The sequence below is a fragment of the Leishmania major genome, chromosome 18 (genome assembly GCF_000002725.2).
Source record: "Leishmania major strain Friedlin complete genome, chromosome 18".
Taxonomy (NCBI): Eukaryota; Euglenozoa; class Kinetoplastea; order Trypanosomatida; family Trypanosomatidae; genus Leishmania; species Leishmania major.
Genome location: NC_007259.2, coordinates 483,566 through 510,000, shown reverse-complemented (window position 1 = coordinate 510,000; position 26,435 = coordinate 483,566). Strand labels below are relative to the sequence as shown.

General features: G+C 60.3%; 6 protein-coding genes across 6 annotated transcripts; all 6 read right to left on the bottom strand.

Moving 5' to 3' along the window:
* Positions 1-1,348: 1,348 nt before the first annotated feature.
* Positions 1,349-2,164, bottom strand: LMJF_18_1200 (conserved hypothetical protein; the record flags this gene model as incomplete). The annotated part of the gene is made up of 1 exon (XM_001682474.1): positions 1,349-2,164. The coding sequence occupies one exon, from the start codon at positions 2,162-2,164 to the stop codon at positions 1,349-1,351; it is 816 nt and encodes a 271-aa protein (XP_001682526.1).
* Positions 2,165-2,762: 598 nt separating this feature from the next.
* On the bottom strand, positions 2,763-6,578 carry LMJF_18_1190 (conserved hypothetical protein; the record flags this gene model as incomplete). The annotated part of the gene is made up of 1 exon (XM_001682473.1): positions 2,763-6,578. The coding sequence occupies one exon, from the start codon at positions 6,576-6,578 to the stop codon at positions 2,763-2,765; it is 3,816 nt and encodes a 1,271-aa protein (XP_001682525.1).
* A 995-nt stretch (positions 6,579-7,573) lies between these two features.
* LMJF_18_1180 (conserved hypothetical protein) lies at positions 7,574-11,452 on the bottom strand (the record flags this gene model as incomplete). The annotated part of the gene is made up of 1 exon (XM_001682472.1): positions 7,574-11,452. The coding sequence occupies one exon, from the start codon at positions 11,450-11,452 to the stop codon at positions 7,574-7,576; it is 3,879 nt and encodes a 1,292-aa protein (XP_001682524.1).
* A 2,387-nt stretch (positions 11,453-13,839) lies between these two features.
* On the bottom strand, positions 13,840-14,448 carry LMJF_18_1170 (conserved hypothetical protein; the record flags this gene model as incomplete). Its single annotated transcript, XM_001682471.1, has 1 exon — positions 13,840-14,448. The coding sequence occupies one exon, from the start codon at positions 14,446-14,448 to the stop codon at positions 13,840-13,842; it is 609 nt and encodes a 202-aa protein (XP_001682523.1).
* Positions 14,449-17,342: 2,894 nt separating this feature from the next.
* Positions 17,343-17,672, bottom strand: LMJF_18_1160 (conserved hypothetical protein; the record flags this gene model as incomplete). Its single annotated transcript, XM_001682470.1, has 1 exon — positions 17,343-17,672. The coding sequence occupies one exon, from the start codon at positions 17,670-17,672 to the stop codon at positions 17,343-17,345; it is 330 nt and encodes a 109-aa protein (XP_001682522.1).
* A 7,607-nt stretch (positions 17,673-25,279) lies between these two features.
* On the bottom strand, positions 25,280-26,362 carry LMJF_18_1150 (conserved hypothetical protein; the record flags this gene model as incomplete). The annotated part of the gene is made up of 1 exon (XM_001682469.1): positions 25,280-26,362. One exon carries the CDS (start codon positions 26,360-26,362, stop codon positions 25,280-25,282), a length of 1,083 nt encoding a protein of 360 aa, XP_001682521.1.
* Positions 26,363-26,435: the final 73 nt, after the last annotated feature.

Sequence of the window (26,435 nt, the reverse complement as noted above, 5' to 3'; positions counted from 1 at the left end):
GTCGAGTAACTCGACGTTCGAGGCGAAGACGACAGCAAGCAATGTCGTACGGCCAAGTAGCGCGCGATCGATCGATGCGAAGCACGACTAGAGGATAGGCAAGACACAGAGTTACTTAACAGAGAAATGCACGCGTGAGGTGGGCCCAAGACCCGTCCACCACGCATGTAGGTACGTCCACAAGTCAAAATGCGTGTATGCTAGCGTGTGTGCGTGCGAGAGCTTCGCCTTTCTGGGTAACTGCAGAGGGAGAGAGAGAGTGGGGGAGTGGCTGCGTCGATCAATCGCGGCAACGAAAATCAATGGAATACGTTATATATATATATATATATATATATATATAGCAGGAGAAGGAGAGAGAGGAAAGGCGAGGGGGGTGGCGCGCTGCAAGCAAGGAGTAAGAGGTCCGGCGCATGCGCCGTCCCACGTGCCGTGGTGGAAGTGGGCTGTTAGCGAAGCCAACGAACATAACAAAGCGAAAGAAGGCGTCGCGGTGGAAAGGAAGGGGAGAGAAGGATGAGTGCGAGTCCTGAGTGCGTGCACGTGCACCTAAACACATAAAACTCCTCCATCACCGCCTCCAGCTCCCTCCTGCCCAGCGACTCCAAGACACAAAACACACGCAAGCATATCCGTGCACGGAGAGGTGAACGAGATGGAGGGAGAGGAGCGGGGCGACGCAACTGACTTTTCGTGCCTGGACCGCGGCAAGACAGCGTCGCACTTCGTCTCTCTGTCTGTCTGTGAAAACAAGGAAAACAAGAAGCGAAACGAGCACCATAGGCGCCACCGAGCTCCGCGTCCCTTCGTGTGTGTCTGCTTGCATCGTTGAAGCGGGAGGTGGTGGGGGTCTTCCTGCCGTAGCCTTCGCGCCTCGGCAAAACATCGAGACAACAACAAAAAAAAAAGTGTCGTCGGTGTTGCTGCTTCGGGTAGTGCTGCATGTCGTGATGTCTCTCCCTCTCTCGCTCGCTCGCTGGCAGAGGCGCCGGCGTACATCCCCTCCTTGCTTTACTGTTGTTGCCCCCGCGACGCGGCCGGGGGTACATCTGCGGCGGCACAGCATCACCCTCTCCCCCGGGCCCTTCCCACTTTGCAAGGGCAGAGGTGCCTGATACGAGCACGCATGCAGAGCGGAAGTGCTAGCCGTTACCTGGCAGGACGCACGCCTCACACCACGCCTCATGCCTAGACGAAATCCAGAGACGCCAACTCCCCTCTGCCTCTTTCTGGGTGGAGTGGGGGGAGGGCTCCAGCCTTCACGCTCGTGCACGAGAAAATGCGTGCGGGCGGGCCTTTTGGTTTTTCGTTGATGGGTACGTAAGGTGTGGCAGAGGTAGTGCGATGTTCAACGCATCATGGTGAACTTTGTGTGCTTGCTCATCGCCTGCAACTCCTCCAGCTTGCGCTTGCCATAGTTCAGCCTCCACTCAATCTTCATGATGTTCTTGCGGGGAATGTCGCACTGCTTGTCGTACTCCTGGCGAATGTACGCCGACAAGCTGCGCCGCGTGTCGGCGTCCTGCATGCGCGAAACCTCTCGCAACATGCTGCGATACACGCTCAGTATCTCGGCCTGGACTCCGCTGCGTCGCGGGGATGCCGAGGCAGTCGCCACTGGCGTGGAAGGTGGGGTGCGAGGCTGCCCTGGCTGTATTTTGTCGGAAAAAAGATGGGCGCGCAGCCGCCTCCGAATGGCCTCGTCGTCCACATGCGACTCGTCGGTTGTCGCAGCTGCAGCAGAGGGAGCGGGTGAGGGGGAAGAGGACGCTACACTGCGACGGGCAATCGGTGTAGCGCAGCTTGCGGTGGCAGATGCGTGGCCTGTCCCTCCGCCGCCATTGGTGTGATGCTTCGTCTGGTGGTGCGGCTGCTGCTCCATCCAATCGGATAGCTTGGTAGCGACTGAGCTCATGACACCGATGTTGCCGACGTGGTTGGTGACGTCCGAGCTGCTCGACGGCGCGACAAGCGCTGCTTGCGACGGTGGCGCTCCTGGACTACGCTCTGGGTGCATGAGGCCTCTCCGGTACTTCTCCTGTGGCAAGTACACAGCGTCGCGGTAGACCTTCGTGAGGGTGTCGAAGGCGAAGTTGTGGGCGTTGCCGCCCTTATCGTGTCGTTTATGGCGCGCCACGCGCGTGAAATGAAGACACCCGCGCATGCTCACGTGGGTCTTAGCGAGATGCCCGCTTCGCTTGTTAGTTTCTTTTCGCGTTTGAGCTATGAAATACAGAGGGAGAGCCGGCGTGAAGGCACAGGGACACGAGGAAGAGGATGAGCGGATACGAGTGCGTCGGGATGCGAACAACGGTGATGGGGGAGTGTGAACGGCACGCCGACATGCGCGCGGTGGCTGGGACAGCAGTGCGCACCATCACAGGCATGCTTACCGTGCGCTCGGCATTTGTTGCACGGGTGAGAGCGGAGTAGCGCCACGGCCTCCGCTTGAGAAGGGCGACGGCGCGCCGTCTGTGCAAGCACGCTCGAAAGCAAAAATGTGAAGGGCAGCCATGGCTATCCTGCCGCCGCTCCACCCCTCCGCCCCTCCGTCGTTGTGGGCACCATCGTCCTACGCGCGCACGTACCCCTTTAACCCGGTGGAAGATGGAAAGCGAAGAACAGAAGAACAAACTGGACGAGTGGCGAAGCGCAGGCACACGGGAGATCCCGCTGGACATCGACATGCTTCCACGCATGCCGTTGGACCCCACCCCACCCCCTCTCTTACCTCTTCTTCAGTGTCTGCGAGACGGCGTCGCTCAATCCAGCCCGTCGTAATCCTCCTCGGTATACCAGCCAGCACTTTCCGTCACGGCCGCCGACGACGACGCAGCTATCCTGGCCGCCTGCGACGCGGTCAATACGCGGCGAACTGTGGGAGCAACCTCGCTCTCCTCCCTCTGCACATCGCTGCGCACCACACGCACATCCGTGCTGAGATGCAAGGCCGACACTCGCTGCAGACAGGTGAAGAAACAGACCTCCTCTGTCAGGCTAACTAGCCGCACAACGGGCTGCTGGCGCCGTCGGCTTGGAACCCCCTTGCCGCCGTCTATTGATGACGAGCCTGTCAGCCACGACTGCAGCATCGCCTCCCATTCTTGGGCTGCACGACGTGCCTGTCCACTTTCATCGTACACGCGCCACGGCTGATGACTGTGGGCGAGAGTGGTCCAGGGCAACAGGTAGTATCCGTGGCGCGGGGTCACTCCGGCAGCGGGGTCGCTGCCGCTTTCATTTAGCAGCGATGCGTCGAGTGCCTCATAGAGGGCCTCAGGACTGCCCAGCCACACCCACTCCGTCACAGCTGCAGGGGGCTCCAGCGTCTCCTCTGCCTTTGTCGAGGCGACGGCCAGGTCCTGCAGCAACTCAACAAGCTCCCAGAGAGCGGTGCAGCCAGCCGGCAGTGGCGGCATAACACACGCCTGGAGTGTCGCGGCAGACAGCACTAGCGACCACTCATCCCTCGCGTCGCCACTGATGGGTAGAGTGGCGCTACCCTTCGTCATGCAATGCAGCAACGAGTCGAGCGAGGAAGGGACGTCGCCAAACCACCTCCACGTGTGCGTCGGATTCGCATTCATGGCAGACCTCGATGGAGTGGTGCCGGGTAGCAGGGCTGCGTCTCGACGCAGAAGCTCCCGTGCACTCAACACGCGTGCATGCAACAGCAGTGTAAGAAGCCCCAGCCGACGGCGCAGAAGCTCCTGGCCAGCCACGGCAGTCTCCTCTGCCTCATTTGCCGCGGAGGGCAGACCGGTGAGGGTCGGTGGCGGCTGCGTGCGTTGCCATACACTGAAGAACGCATGTGGAAGATGGTGCAGAACCCAGTCCATGTAACCAGCTGCCTCCTCGCGAGTGTTTGAGGACACAACAGAGGTGGACGAGAACGACCCGCCGCTGCGGAGCCCGTCAAACAGCAGACACTGCAGCGCTGTAAGCCGGATCCCCTCCACAAGAGCAGACACGGGCTGCTGGCCGGGGTGAGGCAGCACCTGCTGCGCCGTGCGCAAGCCAGCCCTGCCACCGACACAATCAAACAGCAAGACGGCGGACGCCATGACGGAGCTGTATACCTGGTCAACGTGCTCGACCGCCGCGGAGGCCAGGCGGCCTGGAAGAATGCCTCGCTCTGTTTCATGAGCGTTGGCGACACGCAAGTACAACCGCCACTCCTCGAAGGTCAGGACATGTACAGGGACACTTGTCTGGGCTTCGGCGCACACTTCATGCAGCCGCCACAGCGCCGGCTCCACTACACGGAAGGCCAAACTCCGCAGCGCGCGCTCAAACGAGATGGTGGATGTTAGCGGGGTGGCCGCAGACGATGTGCTGGTCGTGAAGGCGCCGGTGCCGCCACCGGCAGCGCGATGCTGCTGAGCGGCCACTACAGAGGACGCGGTTAGCACTGAGCCCTCCGGACCTTCCTCATCAAGACTGCAGCGGCGTTCTTCCATCACCACCCGCACCAGCGCACGCGCCGCGCCACACAGCCGGCGCAGAGTCGCCTCCTGTTGAGGCAACTCCACATCCACAAACCATGGGGCGCAATCAGGAGCCGCACCGGTGGGGAGGGTGCTGGGTGCCGTTTTCGAGGCCTGTACAGCACGAACATGGCGCAGGAGAAGTTCACAGAGGCTTTTGAGAGCGTGGATCCGCGCCTTCTGCGGTAGCAGCGCGAAGGCGGTGGCGACGGAGCTGCCGGCATGCGCAGAGAGAGATGCCTGCGCTCGCAGCGCTGGCGTGGCGGCAGCTGCACCTCGACAACGGCTCTGCTGCTTAAGCTCCTCCAGGCGGCCAAAGACGGCCATGAGTACGTGAGCGACGCCTGCAAAAGTCAGCTGCACAGGTAGCACGCCAGCAGTTGAGGCCGTCGTCGCTGCCGCGGTCAGACCCGCCGTGCTGCTCCACTGCGCCGAGCTCTCCTGAAGCAGGAGAACGTACTCGTGTAGAGGCTGGATGAAGCGCAGAATCATGTCAGGGTCCTCGCTTAGTGGAGCAGGTGCATGGCCACGGCACGATTCTGTCGCCCCCAGTGCAGCCGCCCCTGTCAGCCGCACGGATACCAGCGCTGGCGTGATCTCCCTGGGTGCAGATGCCGCTGCGATAACAAAGGAGGTGCTTTGCAGCGCCGCCAGGCGGAGCAGGAAGCGGCGGTAGGCATCGTCATCGCCAAGCGCTACTGCCACATGCGGCACGCGTTCCGAATGCGAGCACGAGAGCTCCTGATCCTGCTGCAGGTGAGACAATGGCGTGGAAAGCCCGCCGCTAGTCACTGTCGCCGGTGTATGGAAAGGCTTGGCAGCAGCAACAGCAGCAGCAGCGGATGAGGCAAGCGGCACCGTCTCCCCTGCCTGTTTCAGCGCCCGCCGCACTCCAGCCAGGCGGAGCAGAGGTGCCTCGCCGTGCCACCACAAAGCATCGGCGAGTGCTGACCTCGAGTGCTGATGAGAAGCACGATGCGCCGGCGATAGTGTTGCCTTCCCAGTCGCCCCGCTATCGCCCCTTGATCCACGCTCCACTCGCTCGTCTTCGGTCACTGCAGGGCCAGCGAGGCTCAACGCGAAAAGCGATGCAAGGCCGTGCTCGCACAAGATGTTCGGTGAACACCGCGTCGCCTCCCGCTGGGCCACTGTGGAGTCTTCGAGATATACGCTCAACTTGCTTAGGAGATGCGGGAGAAGGTTCAGCAACGGCGGCAACAGTGGTGACTGCAACGGGGGTCGACGGTTGTGATGATCTTCTGTGTAGATCGCGACTACCCAAGGCAGCCAACGATCCAGCGGCACAGCTGACTCGGCAATGGGCAGTGTGCACAGCCACTCCACAATCAGCGGAAGGACTGGCAGCACCTGCGAGTGTGGCGGATGGGCAGCGGTGCCATCGCCTACGAGAGGCATCAGCGGCCCCAGCACCGCCCCTGCAACGCGCTCCGTGTTGGCGTAGATGGCGGAGGCAACTGACCGAGAGGAAGACAGCGACTCGGCGGATGTCACGATGGCACCGCTGCTGCTTGCCAGAGAGGGGTAGGTGTGCCGCACCGTCCACCCTTTCTTTCGAGCCGCCGTGGCATGTTGCGTCGAGCAATCCTGCGCCGCCGCTTCACATTCCCACACCGCATGCCCGAGCCGTTGAAGCACGCGCACGCACAGGAGAGGGTGGAGCGGTTCGAGCGCTAGCGGCGACGCGGTGGTGGACGATGCATCGTAGGTGTCGTCCTTTGCAGGTTGCAAGAGGAGGGCGAAGAGTCGGTCGACCACCCACAGCTCATCTGCGCTGGAAGAGGGAGAAGGATGGGCTGCGAGATGACTGCGCACACTCTTCGAGAATGCATTCAATGAGGTCGGCGCCGAAGGCCGCGAAGACGACCCAGGCGGTGTCTGTAGTTGGGGTGCCGATTGCGGTTGTGATGGCGGCGCAACCCACCCTGGCAACGAGGCCTTGCCCGCATACAGCCGGCGTGAGACTCGGGGAGTCGTGAGAGCGAGCGCACGTGCATTGGTGTGCATGTGCCGCAAGCATATCACACTCTGAGTGGGCGACTGGGATGCGACCGCCCCTATCGCCCTCCGCATCCGTACACCTCCGGTGGCACCTTCACACAAGAAGCAATATTCCAGTATGCGTTGTGTGTGTGTGTGTGTGTGTGTGTGTATGCGTGTGCCTCACAGACAAGCGACCTCATGTGCGCGCGGCGGCGGGTTCGTGCACATATCGGGGGTTGAGCAAAGCAGGCGCTCGTGTGGTTGATTCTCGACACCAGACCCCTCCCCCGACACACACACACACACTCACGCAAGGGAGCGAAAGAGGTGGTAGTGGTGGTGGTGGAGACAAGTACCGCGTTTCGAATCCGGTGGGTGTGGGTCTACCAGACGGAGCAGCTCTCAAGTAGTGAGGAGCAGGGAAGAGCAAAAAGGAACACGAGAGCTGAGAAGATGCGCTGGCACATCAGCGAGACGAGGCCGACGGTGCAGAGGAGAGGCGACGGCGCTTAGAGGTGCAAGAGCGTTCGTCGCAGCACCTCGGCAGAGAAAAAGACAGAGACAGTCGACCGCGTCATTTCACGTGGAGATGGGAAGCACAGCACTGAGTGGGGGAGGGAGGGGGGAAGCCACCAAGTGATACAGCTGACAGAGCATGCACACACACACACACACACACATATATATATATATATGCGCACACATGTGCGTCGATGTCCTCGGCTGCGAATATCATGGCAGTGGTACTTCGTGATGTCATTGTGCGGCTTGTCTCTTGGTGCACTGGTGGACAGTGCTCGTGAGGCTACGGCGACGCACACACCGTCGCCACCGTTGTTGTTTTCGTTATCGGTATGTCCCCATCAGAAGGTCCCCATAGGACGCCGAGTGCGGATGCAGACTCGCAGATAGGAACGCGCAGGCCCCTCTTCGTTCGCTCGCTATCAACGATGGCCTGTTTCTGTCTCACGCTCTCACACGTCACTGACCCCTCCCCCTCATCCCCTCTTCACGAAGCTCATCGCTAGCTGGTAGACACGCAGGCAGAGCGTCGCACAGAGCGCAGTGGATGCGCACGGCCTCTCTCACAGGGACGGGGATTTCTGTAACGCGTGCAGGATGAGCTCCTGCTGCTGCCACGCCTCTCGGTGACGCCGAAGCGACGCCTGCACGTGACGTGCCGCCACCTCGGCGGAGTGCGGAGAGCCGGACAGGAGTGTCGGCGACGGCCGTGATGCAGTCGTTGTGGAAGCCGACGACGGCGATGCACTTGCAGAGTAGAGCGAGAGCGGCCTTCGACCCGGGGTCGTCTCGTCGCGGTCCATCATCGGCACAGACCTGGTGCCGGCGGTGAGAAGAGCAGAGACCATGACGTCGCTCGGAATGGCATCGTTGAGCGCGGTGCTCGCATCACTGCTGTTGTGCAGAGTTGATCGCCGCGTTCGTGTAGCCTGGCCTGTCAGCAATGAGCGTCCGCTCTCCTTCACCGTCTCCTCAAGGGGCGAAGGGGAGGCGGAGAGCGCCGACAGAAACTTGCGCAGCTTCGCCTCCGGTGACAGCGGCTGCGCGGAGAGCTCAGAGCTGTCACGCGGCCCGCGCTGTTCCGCTGGCCCCTGTGACGCGGATGGATAGATGCCGAGACGAGCCCCATATGTCGCCTCATGGCGGTGCGGTGAGGGTGTGCGCTGCTGCTGCACGGGCGACGGCGACCCTGACAGCATCGCGGTGCCAAAAAGCGGGCCGCGCAGTGGTGGCGGCAGCGGCAGCTCATCGTCAGCAGCGATGTCCGCAAGAAGGGCGGGGGCGCTCTTCCTCTGCGGCGGCCGCGGCGGTGACGAGGAGATGGTGCGGTGTGTCTCGAATGCGACTGTCGCAGCCTCCTCCTCTTGCGTGAAAAGGGGCGCAGTAGCCCCAGAACGCTGCCGCGAAGGCGTCGGCATCTCTTCCTGTGGCGCTGCTTCCTCTGCTATGCTGACGTGCTCCAGCATCTCCGCGCTTCCATCACCGCACCCGTGAGGCAGCGAGGAGGCGCCTTGGCTGCCTCCACCCGTGGACATTGTCAGGCCTCGAGAGGATTTTTCTCGCGAAGATGATGTCGTTGTCGCCGTCGCCGTGATGGCCGTGGTGAGAGCCGCCGCGGACGAAACGAAAAGCTGGCCGGTGCGGCCGAGCCCCTCCTCACCGTCCTGGCCATTGACCACGATGGCTGAGGGTAGGGTGCGCAGGGTCCCGTCATCCTCGAAGCGCCGGTGCGCCTTTTTCTTCTCTTCCGAGGCAAGCCCTAGCCAGCCGTCGCCCATGTCTGTGTCTGCCACATCCCTCATCTTTGCCATGCCGGCTGCGCTCTGGAGGTGGGGAGGAATGGGCGGCGACGGCGACATACTCGTGCGTGTGCTCTCGCGCTCCGGCCTTGGCGACGAAGACGAAGCAGCAGACCCACGCGACGTCGTGCGCAGGAGCTGCATCGACGACGGCAAAGTCGAGGATGCCGCAGCCTGTGCCAGCTTTTCCGCGACAGCTGCACCGGCAACTACACCATCGCTCATCGCCTTGTCGCCGTGAGCAGTGATTAGCAGCGGTGGAAAGAACGACTCGCGCAACGCAATCCGCAGCGACATCTCCTTTACTCGCAGTGCCTCCTTGGTGTCGGCCAACTCCCGCGTCAGTGCTTCTATGGTGCCCGACATGCGATCGTACTCGTCCTCAGCACGCAGCCGCGCTTCCTTCAGCTGCAACTCGGCCTGCTCCAGCCGCTCCGATAACACGCGACGCTGCGCCTCCTGCCCGGCTGCAGCGGCGGCCCGCACTTGCGCCAGCTGCTCTTGTAGGGCTGCCACCTCTGCCGCACTCGTGTCTGCCGTTTGGGCGGGATGTGTAGCAGAGTTCGCCTGCTGCGGTGACAGCCTTTGCGTCGCGCCTGCCACCGCCTCAGAGACGAGGAAGGAGCTCCGCTGGGCTGCGCTGCCGGAAGCCGTCGCAGTCGCGGCTTCATCGCTGTGTCCTCCTCGCTTCTGCGGGTGCCGTGATGCGGTGGGCTCGCCGCTGCCCACCTCACCGTCCGCTGGCGCCACTGTTGTCTGTGCCCTTGCGACAGCCAGCTGCTCCTGAGCCCGGTGCAAGTCCTCCAGCAGTCTCCACTGCGCTGTGTCCTTCTCGAGCAGCTGCTCCTGCAACAAACGCACTTGTTCACTCTGCTCTCCAATCAACTCGTTGCGGTCTGCTCGCACGACATCCAGCTCCGCTTGCAGCGCCGCGAATCGCTGTGAGAAGTCAGCGATCGCGCTGCGCACCTCTGTGACGAGCGAGGCGAGGTGCGCGACGCCGCCGAGATGAGTAGACGCCTCGGCGTGGGGCGACTTAGGACACGAGTTCGTTGAGCAAGGCGCGGCGACGTCTCCCTCAGCGGACAGGCCTTCAAAAGCAGCGCTGAAGAGGTTGTCAGTGGCTGTCGCTTGCACCGTGCCCGCGTCTTCAGCCGCGAGGGCACCTAGTTCGCGCAGTGCGCCTTGGCTGTCTGGATGCACCAGAGTCAGCAGATCCTGCAGCTGTGCTATCAGAGGGTTGAGTTCTTCTGAAAGCAACGCCTTCGCCGCAGCCTCGGCAGGCGAGCCCGGGCCACCGCCAGAGAGCGGCGTGGCCGGCCCCTGCGCCCGCTGCTCAGAGCGCAGCAGCTGCTCCTCTTTCCCAAGCAGCTGCGTCTCCAATTCATCGCAGCGGAGCTCATGGGCAGCGCACATTTCGTGCAGCTCCGCCGACCTCCGCTCCGCCGCGTCCACGCGCGCGCGCAGCATCTCAATCTCCCCCATCGCCGCCACATACTGCTTCGACATGATCACCGACGGCCCCGGCGTAGATGGGAGGCACGAGGGGTCCTCTTTTGTAGCCTCAGTAAAAGCCGAAAGGAGACCTTCAACAGGGATGCCACGAGTCTCACGAGCGAATGATGCGTCGCCGGAGGCCAAGCCGTCGGTCTGCAGTCCCACAGACACCCGCAACAGCGGTGGCGACGACGAGACTGCAGTGCCATCTGCCCCCGTGGGCCCGCGATGCACCTGCGAGCCAAAGTCGCGTTTCGGGAGATCCTGAGCAGGACCCTCGTCCTCCGCGGTGACTGGATACGCCTTGGCAACTCGATACTGCATCTCGCCCTCGGCCATCTGACCCAGCACCGGCTCGCGAGATGGAGCCCTATCATCTACGCGCATTCGCTTTCTGCCCTCCGACGGGCAGTGCTGAGAGTCCTCTGCGCCAACTCGCTGAGACCGCATCTCCGTCTGCCCTGCATAGTACCCGTCCTCAGTCTCGGTGTATGCGTAGGCACGGAGCAGGGTGTCAGGGGACCGACTCGTGAAGGCGGGATCCCGCCCGCTGGGTGATCTCGCAGTGGCTGCTGCCGAAGATGCCTTGACTGAAGAGGCGCGCGTGACATCAGCACTCGGCTTCGCACACACGCCGCTACCGCCGTCGGCCCGCCACTGTGCAGCCAGCAGCCTCGATTGTCGATTGAAGGCGTCTTGCAGCTTGGTCAGCTGCTGCTCCAGCTCGCTACAGCGGTGGTACCACCGCACCGCTTCGTCCTGCAACTGCGCGCGGCCGTACTCGTCCAAGGACAGGCGCAGCGACGACGCAGAAGAGAGCGGCGAGACCGACGCCCAGCCAGCAGGGCGGTGAGTCCTGGTGAAGAGGGGAATGCCACGAATGGGCGGCGTCGAGGTTGTTGTGTGTGCAAAGGCTATGGAAGAGGCGGCAATGGCTGGCAACGATGAGCCGCTCACTGGAGAAAAGGCTGACGTAGGTCGCTGTTGAGCGGCGGTGGAAGCAGGACGCATCAGCTTCGGTGGAGCGTGCGTCGCCGCCGCTGGCACGAGAGGAACGCCTTGGGGGTTGCGAAGCAGTGCGGCAGTGGACCTTGGCGCCCGTTCCCAGGTCTCTCCAGCCGTCCTTTGGGCCTCTGGGGGCCCCATCTCCGCGAGCTCCAAAGCAGCCGCCCGTAGGTACGCGTTGGTACTGGCGGCGTATCGCTCCCAGAACGGTGGTGCGGCAGTGCTGGCTGGCAGCGTTGTGGATGAAGGTGCGGCGAGAGGCGGTACTGGCTGCAGGTGGCGCTCAGAGCCCACGTCACTCCTCTGCCCCAACCTCTCCTCGTCCGTGGTAGCGGTCGGCGCTGCCGGTAAACTGGGCATCGGAGAACGAATTGAATGGGATGGTGTTGCCATGCAGCACGTTATGGCACCGACTGCACCAAGCTCTTGCGTGGCATCACCCTTACGCGCGGGTGCGGCAGCCGGATACACCGACTCCGGATCCGGGACCCGATAATGATGCCCCGCATCGTTAGGCAGTGGTGCAGCGGCAGCGTCCCTCTTGCACCATCGCTGCCGCGAGAAGGAGGGCAGTGCTAACTCTTGCCCTCCCTCGCCCTCGCCCTCACCTTCCTCCTCAAAAAAATCTTTGCCGGGCCGGCACAAAGGCCGAGGCGGTGCGTGACTGGCGGGAGACTGAAGCGAAGGAGTCGCCCGCTGCGGTGCTTTCGCTGTCACCGACAACGCGGAAACGACGCTGTCGGCCCGCTGATACGGGAGAGGAGTGCGGCGTGGTTGCGGGTCAAAGAAGCTCTGCTGCAGCGAGGCAATGGACGTGTGTGAAGCAGCGGAGGCGCTGCGTTCAAGAGGAGCGGACAGGCCAGCCGCCGGCAGAGCTGTTCCTGCCCCCGCTCCACTGCCATTGTTGTCTGCTACACCGCTCATTCTACAAGCAGCTGGAGCTACGTCAGCGAAGTGCGCCTGCTTGAAGCTCTGTTCTTCCGTAAACTCGACGGTGTCTCTCCCAGGCCAAAAGGAGAAGACAACGTGTGGGTTTGTCTATGCCCCGCGCAGTGTATCTGTGCTCCCAGCGCCCGTCCCGTCTCCCTTCCGACCCCCTTCCCTCAGCGCCCTCGCTCAACGCCGCAAGGACAAGGGGGAGTGCCAGGGCAAGAGAGAGAACACACAAACACACAAAACCAAATATATGTAAATACATGTATATACGGCACCGCGCCACAGCGTGCCCTCGATCTCCCTCTCTTTGACTCTCCTGCTCTCTCTCTCACTCGCTCTCTCTCTCTCTGTGTGTGTGTACAGGTGCGACAAGAAACGGTGGGCCGATACATGCACCCGCGGCCTCGTCCAAGCCGCTGGAGAGCAGGATGGTGGCGGTCTAACGTATTAGCAGTGTCTATGTGTGTATTGTCTATGCGTGTGGGGTCGTGCTGTAGATCTTTCCTTCGCTACTCGACAAGAGGGAGGCAAGAGCACCGGCGCGCCACGAGCGAGACCGCTTCCCTTGGCGCCAGGCCCCAATGAGCAGCTAAAGGGCTTTGAAAAAAAAAGGGGGTCTTCGAGTGAACACCGTGGCGGGCCCGAGAAGATGAGGAAGAGCGGTGGAAGAGTTGCGAACGCCCATATCTCATATTCGTCGGTCCTCATCAAACAGATGTTCGTCCGGCAGTCACCAAGGCACACACGCACACACACGTACCCATACCGAACACCCGCGCTGGAAGACGAAACAGCGCCACGGGGACCCCTGAAGCACTTCAAGAGCGCCTACGCAGGGCGTACCACCTTGAGTGGGAACACACGCACAGTTAACGGCACGCGTCTGTTGCTACTCAGAGGAGGAGGCACAGAGGGTGGTGGGCGGTGTTTGTGCACACCACTGGTGCTCCCTCCGCCGTATAGGCACAAGGCAGACGCACGCTTTCCCCTCCTCGACTCATGCACGAGTGGCGCGTGGGCAGGCCTGTTGTGTGGGCGTGTTGATAGTCCGGATACGGTGGCCGCCACCACCACCCATGCTGCTGCTGCTGCTGCTGCTGCCGTCGCTGGCTTCTTTTCCCGCCGCTCTGGAGAAGCGCGCACAGAGAGACGGGATGGCAAGAACGCTACAAAAAAAAGGGGGGCGGCGGACAATATGCAGAGCACACAGACGATAAACATGAGAAAAGAGACGATACACCCAACGGGCACACGCGCAGACACGCACAACTGCTCAACGGAAGAGAAAGAAGGGTGACAGGCAGACACGACTACATGAGTAAAGAGAGAGCAGAGAGAGAGAGAGAGCGAGAGAGAGAGAGAGCAAGCACGGCGGAGGCAACATGCAAAAAGAAAAAAGGCGCCATGGACGCGTCCCCCACACGGGGTAGCTCAATCGGCAGCGCACCCGGCAGTGATTGCATGTGTGGCCCTGATATTTTCTCCTGCCGCCTTTATGTCGCTGTTTCGTAGCCTGCACTGGTGAAATGGTTCGGTTGCCAACTTGATGGTCCCAGCTCCATCGGCTCGACCATCATCACGCCCACACCGTTCTAGTTGATCTTGGTGCTGATGCCGACGGGCGCTATGGTCGGCTTCGGTGCCGCTAGGGAGGTGTCGTCCATCTGCTCGTCCAGCCAGTGCTTGCGCTGCGCCGCCACCTCTAGCTCACGCTCGCGCACCGCCAGCATCGCCCCGCGACGACGCCAGAAAGAGAAGTTCTCGTAGAAGAAGCGATCTTCCAGATGAAAGTCCTCCGTCTGCCCACCGTTCGACCACGGCGCGCCGATCGGGGCATTCGCGTACGGCCAGAAGCGGATGCCGGTCTGATCCATCAAGCAGCTGCGCCACTCCCACTCTTCATCACGGCAGAAGTAGACGGCACGCGCCGGCTCCGTCATGTGGCACTTGAGCAGCGTCGCCGACTGCTGCGGGCACATCCGGAAGGAGGCTTCGCAGGCTTGCATGAAGCCGGTGACCGTGTCTATGTCCTCCTCCAGGCACTTCATGGGGTTTGCCCGCCAGTAATAGCAGTCGCGAGATGCCTCTACACGTTCCTGAAGGCTAGGCAGTGCCTGGAAGAGAGGGGCAAAGGCACGCAGCACAGGGGCAGGGATGCCGTCTCGGAAGATGCCCTCTAACGGTTGCACAAACTGCTCCATCGTCTCGCGGTGCGGACGTGCAACGGAGGCTCCGTAAAGCAAAGCAAAAAAACGCAGAGATACAACCCACGAAAACGCACGCAACGGCAACCCCCCACAGCCGCACTGTGGCCACAGGGCACGCTACACAGCAGGAGGCAAGCGAAGTGTCTACAAGGGAGATGGGCACGGAAGGCGTGCGGCCAGAACAGAAAAAGGAGGAAAAACAGAGAGATGCTAGTGTGGACGCTAGACTACTATCACAACGGTCTTCTCCCAACGCTTGCGCGAAGGCGATTCTGCTGTTGTTGTGCGAGGCACACGACACCGAAGGTGGCAGGCGGCACACGCTACTACCTAAAAGAGACAGGAAGAGGGAAGTGCTGTGCGCGCACCCCACTCGCCGCCTTAGTCTGGCACAGTGCAAGGGTTGCTGCGCTAATCGAATGTACCGAGTGTAGAATGGGGGAGGCGCAAGCTCACGCACGGGCGCCCATGACAGCCGTCTACGCCTGCAAGAGAGTGGGTGTGTGGGGTGGGAGGTTGCTTTCCTCTCGAAGGCCCTGCTGATCGCCGTAAGTTGCTTGACGTGACGCGCAAGAGAAAAAACGGCGCTAGGGCGTCACTTCTCCTTTGTGTTTCTCCCCCTTGCGTGTGTGTCCTCCTCACGATACGCGTATTCCTCTTGCGCTTGCGCGTTGTATGTCGGAGCTGTTTCCTTGGGCCTGATGCGTGGGCGCACACCTCTCTGCCGTTGGGCGCCAAAAGGCGACGGAGGAAAAGAGTGTGAGGACGACGGCGGTGAGCCGACAAGGGAGCGGCAGCAGCGCATGAGTGCGTGGGTCGAGTGAGACGGGGAGAGAGGGAGAGAAAAAAGGGGGGAGATGGAAAGTGCAGATCCACGCCCGCATCGATGTAATGGTGCAGGAATGCAGAGAAAATCTTCAGGGGAGACCCGGTGCAAGCGGGTGCCACGGAGGCGAAGACTCGACACACACACACACACGTAAACAGATACGAACACGTGCACATGCGCAATCCATGCATGGAGGCTGCGGAGTGCGATAGGTGCCCAGCGTGAGCCCTTGCGCTTCGTGGGCTATCTTCCGCAGAGAGAGAGAACAGAGAAGCGCGCGGCGGCTGAAGGTAAAGCAGAGAAACTTTGCGACTGTGCCGCCACCCTTCAGTCTTTTCCCCCGCGCAAACGTGTGTTAGTTGGCCTTCTTCCCTCTTTCTCGCACAGCACTGGGCTCATGGTGTGTCTATGCCTGGATCTCGAGTGAAGACAATCACGAGAAAGGGTCCTCTACGAGTGAAGCTGGCCTCCCCGAGTCTCTGCGCAGCTCCATGCTTGTCCCCATCTTTTCTTTTATGCACAGTTGTTGTCACCCACCCACCCACCCCCACCCCTTCTACACACGCGCCTATACACTCTCGTGTGTATGCGCCTCTTGGTGCGATGTTCTTCTTGCTGTTGGACGGTTTTACAACGCACAAGGAAGAGGAAGAGTATGCAAAACGAAAACAGAAAACACACACACGCAAGAGGGGAGTGGAAGGGGGGTGGGTGATCGCTTGTCCAGGGAGTCATCAGCACACGCACAGACTCTCACACAATCTGGCAAGAGATGCGCAAGTCTCCGCCATCACATCAACAACGCTACACAAGAATGCATACTTTCTCTCGCTCGCTCTCTTCATTTTTTTTGTGGTTGTTGTTGTTCCGCCCTCTCCCTCACGGGTAGACTTGCACCGACAAGCGTACACAACGCACTTCTGCAGCAACGCTAGACGAAAGACCAACACATACAGACATCTACAGACGTGCCCCGCCGCCCCTGCCACTGTTGTCAAGCATACTATCGGTCCCCCCTCCCCTTCTTCTCATCCCTCCGCAGCGAACACAATGCCATCGAGGGCTGGCGAGAGAAACGAATAGGGCAGACGCCATACGTGAAGCACTACCTCATGTCGACACGTAAAGACACACACACACACACACACACACAAGCAGACGCCCGTCCATCACGGCAGCAAAACACAAGAGCTGAAGAAAGAAGGAAAAACAAAACGAGGGTGGAACGAGGACACGCAAACACACTGGCAGCAAGAGAGAGCCGCGCACACACGCACACACATGTAGACAACCCCTCCTCCCCCCTCCTCGCCGGCCTCCCAGAGCACAGCAGCCGCCCGCTCCTCTCCACGCGAGAGACGACATCAAAAAGAGGAAAAAGACAAGCAGCGGCAAGGCAGACAAAGAGCGGTGCGTTCGTAAGAGGAGGGAGAAGGAAAGGAAGAGGGGGGCAAGGAGAGAAACGGAGCCGAGCGAACGCGTCACCTCCACTGCGCACAGGACCGCCTGGCCTGCCGATACGAACAGAGGCGAGGGGATGGAGTGGAGGAGGGACTGCAAACAGAGAGAGAAACGGGAAGAGAAAGAAAAAGGGTCATGCACAGCGGATCGCACACGGGCGCAGCACCCAATGAGCTGTACCGCTTCTTTTCACCTCCAGCTACTCCAGCTGCCGCTCCAGCACGCAAGCACATACACACACGTACACGCATGTGTATGGACACACTCGTCCCTCCACCACCGCCACCACACTTTGTCTCTACGCAATTTAGGAGAAGAGAACATCAGAGAGAGAAACCGAGCTACAGGTGCGCTAGTGAATATGGGCGTGCGTCTTTTCTCGCTTCCACTGAGAAGGCGGGGGGAGGGGGCCAGGGGTCAGGGGGTCAGGACGTTAGGAGTCACTCCGCGCCCCCCCTTGGTGCACTGTTGGTCGTAGTGCACTCTAAACAGGCGCATGCGCACGCGCGTGGGCGTTCACTTTAGCACCCTTTTTCGTTTCCTGTCCATTTCACCGTCTGCGTCTCCTCACTTTCAGCGCGGCCATCGCTTATCCTCTTCAGTGCTGGCTGGAGCCTGTCGACATGGTGGGCGGCACGAGGAGCCCCTGAATTTCCTCAATATGCTGGGCGTGAAGCAGCGCTGCCTTGGCGGCGTCATTACGGCGGAAGTACACGCGGGCTAGAACGGACAAGAAGAGCGTCACCGTGTAGATGATGGCACCGTTGTAGCACGCCTTCGCCTTCGTTTCTCCGTCCCAGCCGTGCTCTACAGCCATAAGAGCAAACGAGATGGCCTTCTCACTGAACATGCGACCGAACAGCACGAGGTGTACGATGCCCAGCAGCGAGAAGATGGCGCAGCACGTGGCACACGAATCGTACCCCATCGTTGCAATACTCCTCTTGGCCGCAGTGGAATACCGCTCTTACCGTGTCGTCCGGTGAGATGCGGGTTTGCGACAGACCCGGTTATGTGGTGTTATCGAGAGGGAAAAAACAGTTGCCGGAAGCGAGAGAGAGAGAGAGGGAGAGAGAGAGATGGCAACGAGAACGTGAGAGCTGTGATGGTGCGCGAAGGCCAGCAAAAAGATGAACAAAAATAGGAAGCAGCGAGACAACAAGAGAGCAGAATCCCAGATCAGGTGACAGACCTAGAGACGCGTTCCGAGAATCACTGAAAACGCAACACGTATGTCTCCTTTCTTGCCTCGCTCTCTCAACGTGTGTTGTGTGCGATGCACTGCGAGGACAAGGCTGGCCCTTTCCTTCTGCCTCTATGCGATTACAGGAGGCTGAGTGAGTTGTGAAGTGCCGGTGCCAGCAAGGCACAAGAGAGCATGTGTGTGTGTGTGTGTGTGTGTGTGTGTGTGTGTGACTTTGCGTGGAAGGGGGTGCCGGTACTTATATAGAGCAGACCGCAGAGAGCGAGAGGGGGGAGAATAAAAGCGATGGCAAATGAATTCATCAGAAAGTGTTACGAAGAAGAGCGGGAGTTACGCGGGTGTCCTGCACTGCTGCTAGCGTGTGCATGTCGAACGCGGGAAAGCCTGCACATATATCAGTGCTCGGAGACAACGTGGAGCGTCGAGTGGTCCTCATCATAGAAGCAAGGCACCTAAATGGGTCGCGGATATGTGACCATTGTGAGCAGCACTGCTTGCCGGCATAACCCTTCTTCCGCACCCCCTCCCTCTGAAAGCCGCAAACATCCTTGATACGCCCACCTACGATTTTAGCCCCCCCGGCACACTTTCCCCTTTCATCACTAGAGGAAGGGGTGAAGATGCGACACGCACAGCATCCGGCGTCTGTCCGGCAACCCCGCTTTCGATCGTTGCCACAACGAGAGGAATGCTGTTTCTTTGTGCTGTAAGGGGATTACCCGCCACACATACGCACAAACACACAGAGACAAGCACACACACGCACACGTGGGCAGATTCATCGAGAGAGAGAGAGTACATCACCGCCATTAAAGGCGAAGAGAAATAGAGGTTGGCGGTCGGGAGATCGGGAAGGAGACAGGGAAGCACAAAGAACGTAGAGATGATCGTGCAGATGGAATATGGTGATGGTGGACTGCTTTCGTACACACGTAAGCACACACGTAAGCACACACGTAAAGCCGTCGGATACGTTGGGGATAGGTGGAGGGCCTGTGCCCAAACGGACCCCCTTTAGGCTCACTCTCTCTTATCCTGACTTCCTTCTCCACGTCCATTCGCATGCGACAGTCGATCGCTTCGCTGTTCGTTTCACTGCCTCTCACCTGCGACGATGCCGAAACGCTTACACAGATAGAGAGAGAGAGATGCTTGTAACCACGCATACCTTCACTTGACCCCTGCTTGCGCACCCCTGACACCTCATCTCCCATCGACACACACACACACACACACACACATTCAAACCAACCCGCACTACCGCAGCAATGATACAAAAGAGGCGAAAGAAACGCAACGACAGCGAATATGATAGACAGCGTACCTTACACAGATGGAATACCGCACAGGACACACATACGCAACACTGTCACGTCCGGCATTTTTTGTCTTTTCGCCTTTTCTTCCGCTGCATAGCAGCGTGCCCATATAACTCCACCCGCGGACAAGTCAGTACGTACACACGCAAGCACACAGCCACAGCTCACCTGCCTCGGTCGCACTGCGGCTAAAACCCTGGCCGACCAGAGCGAGCCGTCGGCAGTCGAATGGGGTCATGCGTCTAGCAGGCCCTTTTTGCCCGTCCTCGCCCCTTCTTCCGATACGCGCCACGCGATCAGCGCCAGGCAGACACCCGGCGGACCGCACACCCCGACCCACGCAGGCCGCATCCAAGCTCCTGACCGAGGGCGGAAGCGGCGGCGCCCGCCGTGCGAGTAACCACGCGGTGGCGCACGCGCATGCCGGATCAGCCCAGCGAGGAAGCCCGCCAGCCGCAGGCCAGGGCCCCCCCCAGACCCTGCACCCGGCATGCATGCCCTACTCCCCCCCCCAGCCGCGGCATCCCACAACATGGTGTGGATCTACGCCGAACTACTTTAGCGCCGTGACCTACGGAGCCGAAGGCGTGGGCGTCGGGTCCGCAAACGCCGCCCTTACCGTGGCGCCTGGCTGGTGCTGGACCGCCATGCGGGGGAGCAAGCCCACGCGGTCTGCGGTGGAGCGGTGGGGACGGAAGCCAGGCTGCCATGGTTGGGGCTTGTCTCCCAAATGGTCGCACAGCCGTCGCGAGGTAAGTTGCGCATGTGGGTTGCGAAGACCACGGGTCAGTGTGACAGGAATGGTGGGGAGGGGGGACGGCGGGATGTCGCGCCGGCACCCGCTGGCGCATCGTTGCCAAGACGCTGGCCTGCTCTTCCACGAAAGGGCAGGGGCTTCCTTGTCCCGCCGCTGGTGTGACCAGCGCGCGGGGGGCACAGGCGGCCCGCACGCGCGCCCATGGACGAGGGCGAGGACGTTGCAGGGCACCCCCCCCCCACATACACACACACACAAGCGGCCGCTGGTCGCGCTAGTTTGGGCCCCCGCAATGGTCTATAAGCGGGTGTGCCTGGTGGGGCGGCATCCCCGGCGGCTGCCGCAAGCAGTTTCTAGCTTTTCCCCATGCATCGGTTGCGCTTGGTGGCTGTGTGCGTGTGTCTGGGGTGGTGTTGCGGTCTTGCGGTGCATGTCGCTGTGTGGGCGATTCCGCTTCCCTCCCTAGCGCGTTTTTGGGCTGTCGTGGTGCTCGGGGTCCGTGCGGCACTCTCACGCTCGAGCGTCTTCGCTTTCTCGCCGCTGCGGTGGGCACGGCGTTTTGCGGGTCGGTTCGCCGGTGGGGGCGCGGTGCCGTCTTCAGTTCCATTTGCGGAAGGGGTGCCATGGGGGCGCCGGTCGCCAGCGGCAACCCCGGGCCGCGCCCCCAAGATGGGCAGCGAGCTCGCCCGTGCAGTGGCTGCCCGGCTCTGCGGCGCCGCCCCCGTGGGCCCTGCCTGCGCTGTGCCGCGGCGGGGTGTCCGCGCCGTTTGCCCATGCCAGACGCTTGTCGCCGGATAGCCGCGTGGGGTGGTTCTGGCCCGACCGGGTCTTTTTTCATGTCCCACCCCGGGCAACGCGGGGGCCGGGCGCCGCGCCGCTTTGCATTCGATCCGGGGCTTCCGGCGTTACAAGGGCGCCCTCGAGTATGTGGCCTGGCGTCCGCCACATCCGCCCAGCGGGGTCGCCGCAGCAAAGCCAGGCTGCCACTGCTGCAATTTCGCCCTTGGGTATGGCGGGGAGGGGGGGAGAGCTGCACCTATGCGCCGGCCCCCTCGTGTGTGCACGGGGGCGACACCGCCCCCCTCGCCCAGCTTGCCACGCCAGGGCGCCAAAAGCCCCGGGGGACCACGCGCCGTGCAGACCCGCGGGGGTGGTAAACCCGTCCCGTGCGGGAGACAGACTTGTACCGAGGATTCGCCTAGGAGTCGGGCCAACCAGCCCCGTTTGAGGTCGCCCAGACCGTTGCCATTCCACGATGTACAGCGCAGGTGGGGCACAGGACTACGCGCAACGCCGCCGCAGCGCAGCAAAAGCAGCAAGAAAAAAATGTAGGTGAGCGCACATGTTTGTCGAGCTATTGAGAGGGTTCATAGCGAGACGGCACGAAGGCGATCATGACGGCGAGCCGTCTCAGCACATCGCCGCCCCAGGCTTTTCCGCCGACACTGCGAGCCTGCAGCCGTACCCGAGGACAGGCCGCAGGCTCTTGGCTTCCGCGCGGGGTGGTTGCCGCACCCTGACCCCACGGGGGGGGGGGGGGGGGGCATCACCAGGGGTTCCTCAACGCACAGAAGAAGGCGAGAAAAAGGCGGCCGTGCACTGGTGGAGGTGGGCGCGGAGGAGGAACACCATGTGCAGACCTCACGCGGACGCACACAAACACGTGCGCTGTTCGCACAGGAAACCCGTTCGAACGGTTGGTATCACGAGAATCACAACAACGGCAGAAGAACATCAAACAACAGGAGGGAAAAACACGAACAACGGCGTCAATGGCGAACGGAGACACACCTACAAAGCAAACAAAAGCATCGCTTAGAATAGAACGGACAGCAAAGAAGAACCCCAACAACAGGAACACAGCGAGAGAGAAGAGGAGGGGAAAGGGCACATGTGCGGGTAGCTGCCTCATGGTCACAACACGGCCGATGTAAGGAGATGCGAAAGCAGTTCAGCTCGCCTCTTCTCTTCGTCTCTGCCCCCTCTTGCACCCTTTCACGGAGAGGCCGGCGTGCATTCGGCATGGCTCGACGCTCATCACAGACCCACACACATCCGTGTCTGCACATACCCCTCGCAGTATTTACGGGGCGTGCGGAGCATCTGCGTTTGAGTCTGTGTGTGCATATGCAAATTCGCCTTCGTGCCTGCGCGCCTGCACGAAGAGGAGAAAGAAACAGCACAGAGGCGTCGGTAAAGCAAGAGAAGAAGCATCATCATCGCCCCCTCTCCCAATACAAGCGCTGTCAAGGCAACCTGTGGGCAGTGGGAAGACTTTACGAACACGAAAAGAAGATGGAGAAAGAGCACGTAAGCCACGAGAAGTGGAAGCGCCCTTCACGAGATGCGCACAAACGTGCCGCTGTTGTTTTTGTGTGTACGTGCGTCACAGAAAGGAGGAGGGCGCGGAGAGGGCAGGAGGCGGGGAGACATACCCGTAGCAGCGGGGTGGTGACAATTCTGTACAATATGCTGCGTGTGTGCCGGCATATGTGCCGGCGTGCGCGATCGTTCAGCGCACAGCTGATGCGAAATGTCGAGTCGGAAGTGCAACGAAAAAAAGAAACGGAGAGAAAACAACAGCAGCACACAACCCAGGCACCAGCACACCACAAGCAGGGAGCAACGGAGGGAACCAAAAAGCGGATGGAAGAGGAGGCAACAAGCGCCACAGATGAAGAAAGAGGGGAAACGTGTGCGTTCAGCTCAGCACACATGCACAGAAGACCAGAGAGGAGGCGAAAAGGTGAGAGGTCACCTCATCCAGTAGCAAACAACAAGCCGATATCTATAGTGAAGAAGGTGGGACAACCAAAAAGAAGCTTAAGAGCGAAACGCGTACACACACACACACACACACACACACAAGAAAGGGCAAACAAGCTCCACCTCGCAGAAGAGAAGCACGAGGGATTAACGGCCAGCCATCACGAAACACACACGCGTTCGCGCGGAAGCAGGCCACAAAAAAAAACAAACTAAAACCGCTCTGGTGCACACGTTTGCAAGGTGGGGCTCTCGCCGATCATGTCTCCTTTTCTTTCGCTCCACGCACGCGAATGCGCACACACACACACACACACATCCTCTTTAAGATAAGCGCGCGGCCCACGCTTCCACCTTTCCTACCGTTGCTACACCTCTTTCTCGGGTCCGTGCATCTTTCAGGGGCGTCCCCACCCACCCAGTTACACTTTGCGGTCCACTGCACTCCCTTCTTTTTCTGTTTCCCCCGTCATGCCACCTTGTATTGCAGCTCAGAAGCTGGGCTGGCAAGAAAAGAAGGGGAAGTCCAACGAAAATGTTGCACGTGTGACAAGCGCACCGAGAGAGAGACATCCACACAGGCGCTACACACACATCGGCACGCACCGAAAGAGTCGCATATATAGCTGATTCTTCACCTACATTAAAAGGAGAGAGGCAGACAGGCAGAAAGCAAAAACACAGGAAAGCGAGGAAGAAGCAGCGAAACAACGCACACGCACACGCACACGCACCCACCGATACACACACACACACACACACGCACACAAGCTGGAGAAAAGGTAAAATGCGAGGGAAAGGGTGAAGAATCAGAGCAAAGAAAAAGGGATGGGGAGGGGGAGGGGGTGGCGGAAGGTGTGCGCGAGCGTGAGCGGGTATGAAAACATCAGCCGATCGACAGTAACACGATGAGCCGAAAGAGATACGACCAGACAAACAAAAAAAAACGAAATGGAAACAGCAAGATAAAGAGAACCGCGCCAAGTCAGAGATGGGGAGGCAATCGAAGGAGAAGGCAGCGGGGGAGGGTATGGGACAACAACTTGCGAGGATTACTTTCACAGGGGTAAAGCACACACACACACAATCAGGTAGACACATACGCGCTTACAACAGTGAAGGGAAACAGCCATAGACAAAAAGAGGCAGAGAGAGGGACCAATCCACTTGAAGGACCAGCGTGTGAAAGAGGAAAAGAGGCGGAAGAGCAGGCAGAGTGCGGCATCAGCTCATTACCGAATCATTGAACCCGCCAAGATCGAAAAACTCCACCATTCCCGCATCGTTACCCTCCTCCGCCACCTGCCCGCTTCAACCTGCTGCAAGAGGTGCCTTGCATTTCTTCCCTCCACTTTTGCACAGGACACAAGCGTCTGCCGGACCACCGACACACTGCAAGAGGCAAGGGAAACAAACAGAAAGGAGAACACGCGAGGGGCTAGATAAAGAGCACACAATCCTATCACAAAGCAATACTTGTGTGTGGTGCCCCCTCTTCTGGTTTAGCCCTGCTTTGCTCCTCCGTGGCCTGCTTTCCTTGCCCACTACTGACAATGTGCCGTGGCACCCCCAACAGCACGTGCGTGCGATTAGCCTGTGAGTGGATGGATGCACATGCGCTTGAGCGTGCGCGTGCCGGTAAGCAGATGATCCTCCTCCCTCCTCCCCCTTTGTCCCCTTCCTCGTGTGTGTCTGAAGTTGATGCGTGGGCAGAGCGTATGTTTGTGCGTGCCAATGGATGGGTATACACAAGTCCTGTGAAGATTCGCCTCGGACCATAACCAACGTGCACGCGCTGGCTTCTGGTGCTGCACACACACACACACACACCAGAAGGCGGGCCAGCTGGCGGAAATAGGGCGAGAGGGCGCACCAGAAGGAAAGAGAGGGGGCATCGCGAAGCCTCTCGGATGGGAATGGGTAGCGAGGGTGAAAAATTGGCAGGTGACAGGGGAGAGAGACGAGAGGTCACCGTCAGCAGAAAGACCGAAACGAAACAAAACAAAAAAAAAACGGAAGCAGACAACATGTCGCATGCACCCCCCCCGCTGACAAGCAAATAAGAAAAGGGGGGGGGGTACGAGCGGAGAAGAGAGCAAACAAAACACCCGAAAAAAAAGAAAAATAATAAAAACACTCCGAAAACCGCATCTTTCCCGCTTCGCCCCTCCCTCACCCCCTCGCCCTACACACCCACTCCCCCCTCCCCCTAAACGTGCCAGCGGCCTGAAACGTGCCAAGAGGAAAATACGAGAAGAGACTCCAGGGGGTCAAAGGGAGGGAGAAAGGGAGGTGTGTCGACGAAAGTGTGCACGTGACTGCGGCACTGCAGGACGCCGCTCCACCTCTTCTCTCACGCACACACAGAAAAAAATATATATAATTTTTTTCGTGGTTTCCACTCCCTTTTCTGTGCGTTGCCCGTTGCGTAACCGCCCCCCCCCACACACACACAAACCCTCTTCACCTGTGCCCCTCCCCGTCTTGTTCTATGCCGCCGAAGCAGCGGCTTTGCTGCTCAGCGAGGGCATATGCAGCAGTGTCGAAATCGGGGCACGGCACACGGGACACACAGGCTTGTGCTTCAAAAGCTGCTCGCCACAGTCCTTGCACATGCACATGTGGCGGCACGGCATCACAGCCGTGTCCTTCGGGTTTGTCAGGCATATCACGCAGAGCCCATCCTCTTCATCCTCGATCGTCGAGCCGATCATTACGGCACCACCGGCGTTGTCGCTCGCCGGCGCCGTCCCGTCGTTGTCCACACCGTAAAGGTTCTCTACTGTGTAGGCGTTACCACCCGCTGTCACAATCTGGCTGATGACACGGCGCTTCGGCTTCTCCGCGAGGTCAACGGAGGTGTGCTCCGTATGCTCCACAGACACCTCCTCCTCGGTTTGGTTGTTATCGTCTCGGCCGTCGTCCCTCTTGCGGATCTCAGTAGTCTTGTAGCGGAGCACGATAACGCACGGCATCTGCTTTGGGTAGTGCTTGTTGAACGACTTCTCTTTTTCTTCCAGCGAGTTGATGTCCAGCTTCAAGGTGATTTTGCGGTTTTCCTGCGGGCCACGGATTTCCGTCTTGACGGGCTCCAGCTTGGGCCTGTTGGGCCTATAACACACAGTGCCGTTCTGCACGAACTCCTTTACACCGGTGTGGATCTCGTAGGTCAGCGATCCACATGTGCTCGTAATGTAGAACGTGAGCACCTGCGTCGCTGGCACATAGCTCACCGTGGACGCTTCTATAGTGGCCAGCATCTTGACCATCTGACCCTCCTGCACGCCGCCGCGTTCGTTGCCGTTGTTGGCAGCGGTGTTCCCCACGGAGTTGCCGCTCCTATTCTGCTGCTGCGGCGGCGGCGGCGGCTGGGGAGCGTTCTGCTGAGGCGGAGTGGTGTTGTTGGCATTGCCAGGCGGCTGGTTGCGCTGACGGGTGCTATTATTGTCGTACTGATCCGCTAAGTGGGGCGGCATGTTGCTAGGAGCCTGCCGCCCGGGAGCCGTGCTGCCCCCTCCGTTTCCATTACGCAGCTGCGCGCCCTGGCGCTGCGTGGAGTTCTTCCCTCCCATTGTGGAATATGTGGCGGTGGTGGTGGTGGCGCGGTGTTGTGCAGCTTCTGGTTGTCACAGTGGGTTGTGAGAT